This window comes from Pantherophis guttatus, chromosome 1 (genome assembly GCF_059756535.1).
Source record: "Pantherophis guttatus breed Tessera chromosome 1, ASM5975653v1, whole genome shotgun sequence".
NCBI classification, from domain to species: Eukaryota; Metazoa; Chordata; class Lepidosauria; order Squamata; family Colubridae; genus Pantherophis; species Pantherophis guttatus.
In genome coordinates, this window is record NC_142063.1 from 119,120,387 (window position 1) to 119,129,547 (window position 9,161).

At 45.0% G+C, this 9,161-nt stretch overlaps 1 protein-coding gene across 1 annotated transcript; it reads left to right on the top strand.

The window, feature by feature from the left end:
- The first annotated feature begins 1,031 nt into the window (after nt 1-1,031).
- On the top strand, nt 1,032-7,736 carry CDK5R2 (cyclin dependent kinase 5 regulatory subunit 2). The gene has a single exon (XM_034433734.2). It carries the CDS (start codon nt 1,286-1,288, stop codon nt 2,216-2,218), a length of 933 nt encoding a protein of 310 aa, XP_034289625.1. The 5' UTR covers nt 1,032-1,285; the 3' UTR covers nt 2,219-7,736.
- The last annotated feature ends 1,425 nt before the right edge of the window (nt 7,737-9,161 follow it).

Sequence of the window (9,161 nt, forward strand, 5' to 3'; positions counted from 1 at the left end):
CCTCTGGACACAGTATTCTCCTCATATGAAGCTATGAGGTCTGAACATGCCCTAGTATGTAGCCCTGCACCTAGAGGCCAAGCAAAAACTTGTGGCCATTGCATTATTTCTGCGTTACTCATTTCTTACCTACTGACGGTAATCTAGGAGTTGACTTGAAGAATTTAGAGATCAGAGTTAATAAAGTTGCCAATCTCACGACAGAGGTTAGGTGGAAAACTCAAGGCTAGAGCTACGTTGACTAATTTGCGTTCTGCTGACCTGTAAGACGCTGATTTAACTTTTAAATTGTTTTCTGCCCGGTGCACAACACAGATGCCTTGGTTTCTGACTCCAGCTCTCAGAATCTTAACACGACATACCTATGTTGAATTGGGATTATAGGGTTCAAATGGAATAGATGCAGGATTTACTTTTGTGGGGAGAGGGGAGACCTGCCTTAGAAGCATGGGGGGACCCTCCTTAGAGGGGCAAGGAGGACGAGAGCATGCTTAACGACCTGTAGACCTGAAGCATGGCATTTTATTTTATTTTTAACAAAAGCCTCCTTTCCTAGCCTTAGCTACGCCAAGGCGTCCTTTAGGAAAAGTACTTGTCTGCGCAATTGTCTGACATTTTGTACCAGGCATGAAGATTATTTAAGCACCCGGATGTGCCAGCCTCCCCGCGCGTTGCACTCAATGGCGGGGGATAACGGGGGAGACGCAGCAGGGCATCCATTTCTGGAGAGCTGGACTTGGCCTCCGCCAAGCCTTGTAGGTCACGCCCTTGCCTTAAGAGCCGATGGATGACATTAAGCCTGAGAAGGAAGGAACCAAGCAGGCCTGGCAAAGGCTGAGCTTCCCTTTTCTATTTTTATTTGGAAGCCCCCCGGAAGAGAGGCGTCCCCCTAGAGAAAAGGAAGCTGGGGGAGGGGGGAGGGGGGGGCGATGCCATGCCTCGCGGCCATTGGCTCCCGGGGAAAAGAAGCAGAGGCTTGGGATTGGCTATCCGTACAGAGGCGGGGCGGGGGCGGGGCGGGTTTCGCTCGGAGCTGCGGCGAGTTCGGAGAACGCTGCTCCTGAGCGCCGGTTGACCCGCCGCTGCTCCTCCAGCCCGGTGGGCTTCGCTGCGGCTCCCTTTGGGTTTCTCTGCAAGCTCAGCCTCAAGGCGCCGGCGCGGCCACTGCGTCCCGCCCCAGCCCATGGCCGGTGTGCGGGGCGCGTCTGGGCAGAAGCTGTAAGGACTTTCCCGTAAAGCAGCAGCTGGGGAAGCCTCCGCCTCCGCCGCCGCCGCCGCCTCCAGGATGGGTACCGTGCTATCCCTGTCGCCCGGCGGGTCTGGGAAGGGCAGCAATGGGGTGCTCGGCGAGAAAGCGGCCCCGGGCAGGGCTCACGGCAAAGGCGAGAGCCGCTTGAAACGGCCCGGCGTTTTGATTTCTGCCCTCACCTGGAAGCGCCTGGTGGCCGCCTCTGCCAAAAAGAAGAAGAACGCGAAGAAGGTGACGCCCAAGCCGGGCTCCGGAGGCGCATCGGATCCTCTGGTGCAACAACGCAACCGCGAGAACGTGCGCAAGTCCCAGCCGGACGGCACCAAACAGGGTCCCTTGGCTGTTCCGGTGCCAACCGTGCCCGTCTCCGTCCAAGACAACGGAAAACCGCCGCCGCCCCCGCCGCTGCCCAGCAACCGCTCGGCCGCTGGCTCCCCGCGGAGAGTGATCGTGCAGGCTTCGACGGGCGAGCTCCTCCGCTGCCTCGGGGACTTCGTGTGCCGCCGATGCTACAGGCTCAAGGACCTGAGCCCCGGCGAACTCATCGGCTGGTTCCGCAGCGTGGATCGCTCGCTCCTGCTCCAGGGTTGGCAGGACCAAGGCTTCATCACCCCCGCCAACCTGGTCTTTGTGTACCTGCTGTGTCGCGAGGCGCTGCAAGGCGACCAGATTGGCAGCCAGGCGGAGCTTCAAGCCTCCTTCCTCACTTGCCTCTACCTGGCCTACTCCTATATGGGCAATGAAATCTCCTACCCGCTCAAGCCCTTTCTGGTTGAGGGTGACAAGGAGCGCTTTTGGGACCGCTGCCTCTCCATCATCCAAGGCCTGAGCACCAAGATGTTGCAGATCAACTCTGACCCGCACTTCTTCACGCAGGTCTTCCAGGACCTCAAGAACGAAGGCGAGGGGGTGTCCACAAAGGACTCCTCCAGCACCAACAAACACTGGACTATAAGCTTGGACCGTTAGGAAGTTCAGGGGGGCCCTCCGCAGCACCCCCAACCTTCTAGATAGAGCTCACCTCTTCATCCCCTTCTCACCTAAAGGCTTGACTCAACTAGGGCTTCTCCTGGAGGAATAAAACCAGGGGCGAGGATTGGGGAGCTGCCGGGGGTGGGGGGGGCATAGCCCTTAGTCATCCTCTTTTGTACAGGTAGCATCATGGAACTGCTTCCCATTCTGCCCCACAAGCCTTTGGTAGGCTTTGGTCTGCATATGGGGATGGAGGAAGTTTGCTACAGCCACCCTTTCAACACTCCATTTGGGGAGGGGGGGCACACCCAGAATTACATCAAGCCCTTTTCACAACTGCAGCAACTAGATGATTTGAGGATAGGTAAGATGGCCCATGATTTATTGTATCTTTCATCTATGAGCAGAATCAATCTTTGCTATCACAGCAAGGTGCCATGGACAGCGTGGATGCATTTAGGGCCTTATATATGCATTGGGGGAGGGTGTCCTTTTCTCTTTCTTCCAAATGGGAGAATCCCTAGACATATTAATGGATCAGCCTGAGGCATTATTTATCGGCAAGGTTCTGACTAGTGCGGGAGAAAACAGCGGCTATGCCCTTGTTTGAGAAAGCCCAACCTATCCGTCTGATGGTTTGGGTCTCCCTGCTGCTACTGTGAATCACAGTACAGCCAGGGTATTTATTCCCCTCCACCCACCCCAGATTAAAGAAATCCCTGCATGTATTTATCCTTCCTGCTGTTGGAGCTCTGCCATAGTGGTTCTTTAAAAAATGGATAATGGTCACTTGCCTTTTGTAGTTTTCCTTTCTTTTCATCTTGGCACAGGGGAGGGGGGAGAGGTGTGTATCCACTCCCAACACTGAAATTAAGTGCTGGGGAAGCTCTGCTGCTATCCTTCCAATGCTCCTCCACTTGACCTGTTCTCTCCATCCTGCCACCACTACCACCCCTCAACCGCCTCCCATCTAAAGCAGAGGCTGGGAGCTGTCCATGGTGCTAGCCTCTTAGACCTATGTAGACATTTGCACATTCTTGAAGCTGAAAAAAAAAAATCAAGCCATCTCATGGTGTTTGAATGTAACAGAACAATGTCTGACTTATGGGATGTTTGTGCCAATGTTGCTCAAATGTACAATAACATATTGTTTTATATTGTATATTTAAAAGAGATAAAAGTAATGAGTTTAAACAGAACTTCAAAACTGTTCAATCATTGAGAGATTCAGCTGTACTAGGAAAGAATACTAAATGCATTGGATCTATATGAGAACCAGTGAAAAGGGATGCAAGCAATAGCAATTCACGCTGAGGCTTTACTTCAGGATGGAGGAGGCATTAGTAGTTGGCTGATGATTTCCTAAATGGCTGTGTTGGCAGGAGATCCCAGACTTGCTAATGGGATTTGATATCGAATTGCAGTCCATCTTATTCCAGAGCCCTTTTAGGCAAGGACATGCTCTGTGTGTTAAGATCTGGCCTTAATAAATCTCAGTAAAAAAAAAAAAATCCAATTTAAAAAAATCTGATTTAACTACTAAAATGCCTGCAAATGTAATTGTTGATAAAGCAACAAATTCCTTGCCCACCTGCTTTATTGTTTGGCATGTAATCCTCTGCAACTGAGGTCAGTTAAAGAGGCCATCAAAGCGGGACCTATTTTGAATTGTTTTCTAATTTCTGAAACTAAAAGTAATCCAGAATTTTTCCTACTGGCATCCTGGTCCTCTTTCAAAGGGCACCTAGCACAAATGGTACATTTATTAAGAACGCATTGATAGTTTCTTGTCCTCTCCTTCCAGATAAGTATGCTTTCAGTTTGGCATCCTTAATTGCTGACCCTCTGAAGAATGCTGATGGGCAGGTGTCTCTGCTGTGCCTTATTATTCTTTAATATTATTTTAGGGTGGCAGGCTTGGGTTACTTTGCTTCTTCGGTCTTTTTATTGCCACTGTCGCAGATGTTTCTTTTTTCCAATTTTCACTTCATAAAGTGCTATGATAGCACTGCATAAAAGATTTATTAATTTCTCAGATTTAACCCTTTTTTAAAAAAGGTAGAATTTGATCAACTGTTAAGTTCTGTTATTAACTGGAACTGTCAACAATTTTCAGATAATATTTTTGTTTTTTCATGAAGGAGTCTACTGCACCATTTCACTTATGAAACAGGCAAAAATATAGCAGCAAAAATTTTAAGAGGAATTCTTTGTTTTCACAACAGCATGGAAGTTTTCTGTCCATCTAGTTAAGACCCCTTATGGATTCTTGCTGTGATGGAGAAGTCCATAGTGATTAGTTACCTGATAGGATTAGTTGCTAAAACTTAGCTGATAGGATTAATTACTACAAGTTAATAAACAATTTGGCTCATGTTTTAACCAACAGTCAAAATGGTTTAGGAATTTATAGACTGATTTTTGAGCTTGACATAAAATCATTTAGAGAAGACTGCTGATTCTAGATTTAAAAAGATCAGCAGAGAAACCAAGCCCTCAATTCAAAAGATTCTACCTTGCCTCATCACACTGTCTCCATAATTTTGATTTGAAAAAGGTTTTGATCCCAGAATCCTGGCTCTGCATGTGTTAAACAACAATGGAAGACAGCAGGATGCCTGCTATTTTGGTAAGAAAGTTATGCTATTTCTTCTTCTTTGCATACCTCTCTGAAGGATTACATTATCAGAAGTTTAGGCTTTGACATTTTGGCAAATAATTCAAATAATAAACTTTAAAAAATGGTGAACAGAAAAGGGGAGTTTTGTTTCAGAAGTGTGTTCTTAATTATAGTGCAGATGAGCTATTATTAGTAGCTACTCTTCTGAAGTTAGCCTGCCTATTTGTGTTTTACACCTGACGCATATTTTTTTTTTAAAAAAAAATCATGCTTGAGCTAGGATAAGAGAGCTGGATCCAGATCAAAGTTACAAAAAAATTCACCATTTACATCTTGTATTCTAAAAAACCTATGCTGATACTAATACTTGTTCCTGCTTCTGCTAACATGTAGTTATTCTGTTTTTAATTTGAATATTGTTGAAGTTATTTGAACCAAATTTCAATGGATCCTACTCTTTGCCTCAAGACTAGCAATATATTCAGGCTAGCTTCCTCCCATATGGGACTTTTTAAGGTTGTCCTGATTGCAGTCTTCAGCAGGGAGTTTTCATCTCAACCCATTTCAGAACCTTTTTGCCTGCCTTCTTGGTCAAGTGCTAGCCCATTGCACTGAAATGCTGTGAGTATCTCTCTCTCTTTTTCTGTAACATTTAAGTATTTAAATATTGTTTATTTTTAAAACCCCACTGTGATTTATAATAACATAACTACGTATTATATAAACCATCCAGCAATTATGAAGAAACAGCACCTGAAGAATACTAACCTATGCTCTAAAAGATGCAATGGTTATATCATGATTGAGGCTAGAGAAGAGGTCACTCCACAAGGCAGATATAACTGCAGAGAACAGCCTATGCTCTCTAACTGAACTTGCAAGTCATAGCAAGGCCCTCCCTGAAAAATCAAAGATGTCTGAGGGCTGATGTAATTGGAGCGATTTTTCAAGGTAGCTATGTGTGCTACATTTAGGACGTGTCTAAATGATTGTACAGCTCCGTTTATTTATTTATTTTACTGATTTGCTTTTTTTTTTCTTCCCCCTGCTATGTGTTGAATGAAAATGACTTTTCAGCAGGCAACAGTTTTTAAAGAGAAATGGCAGATATATCTGAAGATGAGATAAAATAGAAACTACAAATTATACAGAATGTATAGCTCACAGGGGTTCCTTCCAGAGAGTTCTTTCAGAGAAGATTGTCATTGTGATATCAACAGTTTATTTCAGTAGGGTTTTTCTTTAAAATCAGTTTCAGTCTACGGTTATGGAGGTCCAGAACTGATGAATTCAGTTCAAGGGAAAGTCGTCTCATATATGGTGAACCAGTGAGTTACATATGGGCAGCCTTCTCAGAGAAAGACCTTGTGAGTCTTGGTTTCACTAGTCAGATTTCCTGATAATGGAGAAGGTGTCCTATCCCAAATGGTTTTCTTGAGTTCTTAGGTACATCTATGCTACTAGCATTTCATCTTTATATTATTAACCTGAACCAGAGATCCAACCACTGCCAGGTCTGCTGTAACGCCCATCATCACTATTGCAAGCCCTCAACACAACTGACCACTATGCCTTCCTGCTAGCCAATATTGGTACACCAAAATCAGCTTGGTAGTGAGCGTGAGAGAGAGAGAGTACATGAATGGCAGCTATCTGAATGATCACATGAAGCCCTTTGTTAGAGCACTGAGATTCTATGAGGGGGTTAGCTGGAGGGGGTTAGCTAAGAAGCCAAGAGGAGGTAGTTGTGGGATTTCTTATCAATGGGAAATTGATCCACCACCAAGTACAGTATCTTTTTGCCATTCAACATTTTGGAGAGTCAAGCTGTGAGAAAACTGGTTAGACTGCTTAGCAGGATCTTACCATGGGAATCCAGGAACACAGTGCTACTTAAGAGCAAAATCAAAGGCCCTTCAAAGTACCATTTGCATTTTTGAGTTGTTCTCAATTCTGATTCTGGATGTGTTCATTGATCATATCTCCTACTTTGTCCTTTGATTCTGACTGTTTGCTTTGTCTCACAGCTTCAGGTTTCCCTCTCACTTCAGCTTCAACACCACAGGTAGGGTGTTACGATTAATATCCCAAAACGATCTTTTACTGATTTGAACCACTGGTTCATCTAAGTATTGGCTGCTTTGACCAATTCACTCAGAATGTGGTTTCCAGGTGCATGGTTTGCAATTAAGAGAATTTAACAGAGGTGTGTGGTTGACAAATGGATAATTTAAGGATTAAGGACCTTTTTTAGAATGAGAAACTAAAGCTATGTATGGTATTGCTTGTAAAACACCATAGAGAAAACTGGCAGATGTGGCTTTTGGAATTCTTTCCAACCCCATAATACAGTAGTAACTATTCTCAGTCAAATGACCAGGAGGTAGAAGGACTTAAGAATGGAGCAATCGGAAGGCTGTTGCCCAACTACTTCTCCCGTAAAATGAACAGGGAATTATTTTTGGGTTTTGTATTCAGTTCTCATTCCATTGAGGTATCCAAACTAGCAAATTTGCTGTATCATCTAGACCACTTTTATAAGCAAAGCAACCCAGAAAAGTCTGCATGTAAAGTTGAACAGGGTGGGAGATGGGAGATGAGCTTTGCTACTTCAACAGAACGTGTCAGGTAGTGGTAGCAAAATTTTGGCTGAAACAGTGTGCTTTTGGGTGATCATGGACCTGGACCAAAACTGCCTTGAGCATTGCATTTTCTACTGCTGGACCATGCTGACTGAGCATGACTTCATAACTCACGAATGTGTCAATAAACAATATCGGGTACCAGTTGTGTCCCTGAAAACTGTCTCCAATGTGAAACATGGAGAATTTTATAAATGTTGTGTCCTCTCAATCACTGGAATCTGAAATCCAATAAAGCATTTGTTCTATAAAAGATTATCTTTCTTCATGTCTGCATCCATTCCCAGAACCTTCGTGTTCTAGGGGCATTCTATATATTTCCATTTTGATTAGGTATCCTGATAGGGTGGGTACATTCCAGGTCCCTTCCCTTAAATGTTGCCACCTAGCAGGGCCGAAACAGCATGCTTTCTTGGTAGTGGACCCTGCCCTTTGAGACACCTACCCTCCTAGTCCCCTACCCTCCTGGCTTTCTGAAAAATGATAACATGGCTTTTCCCACTAGCCTTGGGGTCTGTGAGGCTGGAGCCCAGAAATGCACTCAAGTTTCTTTCTGGAAAAGTGGGGATGTTTTGCATTTGGGGCAGGGGTGCTATTCAGCAAGTTCTGACAGGTTCTGGAGAACCAGTAGTGGAAATTTTGAGTAGTTCAGAGAACCGGCAAATCCCACATTTGGCTGGCCCCAGAGTGGGGTGGGAATGGGGATTTTGCAGTATCCTTTCCCCAGGAGTAGGGAGGGAATGGGGATTCTGCAGTATCCTTCCCCTGCCATGCCCACCAAGCCACGCCCACAGAACCGGTAATAAAAAAAAATGGAATTCCACCACTGATTTTGGGGGAGCCAGAAAGGCTTTTTGGTTGGCTTTTATGTTTTCTTACTATTATTTATTGTTACTTGGGGGAGTTGCTTAGGGTTATGCTGCATATGATGGGCAGTTACAGAAAACTCTTAAATAAGTAAATTACGTCAATATGGCTTGGCATGATGACTTAACACCCATCTGCAATTCAGGTCTTATGTATTTAAGGTCTTATGCCAAGCCACATTGACGTAATCATAAATTGTCAAATAAGCCATAACTTATTATATACAACACACTGAGCCAGGGGTATCAAACTCACATCGTCACGGTGGCATCACGTGACATATCGGGACTTTTTTCCCCTTTGCTAAACCGGGCGTGGGCGTGGCCAGCGCATGACACATACGGCCTGCAGCCAGGAGTTTGACAGCCCTGCACTAAGCCATGTAGAAACCACAGTTGCTAAGATCACACAAATCTTAAGACAAACATGGCTTAATATACTGCATAAATCCAATCTATGGTTTTATATCAGAAGTCGGGGACTATTGTGGCCACACTGATGTTGCTGAACATGACACAACTATCAGGAAGCCTGGTTCTTGCTGAGGAATGTTCAGAGATGTAGTCTATCTGTCAGAATGCAGATTCCAACTCTGGCATTATGTGCTGGTGGATAACTAAGTAAATGCAGCCACCACACCTCTGTTGGTGTTGGAAGAGACTGCTGAGAATACTGTGGACAACACACAAAACAAAAAAACCTCACACACAAAAACACACACACCAAAAAACCCCAAGGGATCATCAAACCAACCAACCCAGAGTTCTCACTCAAGACACAAATGACCAGGCTCAAATTAACCTACTTTGGA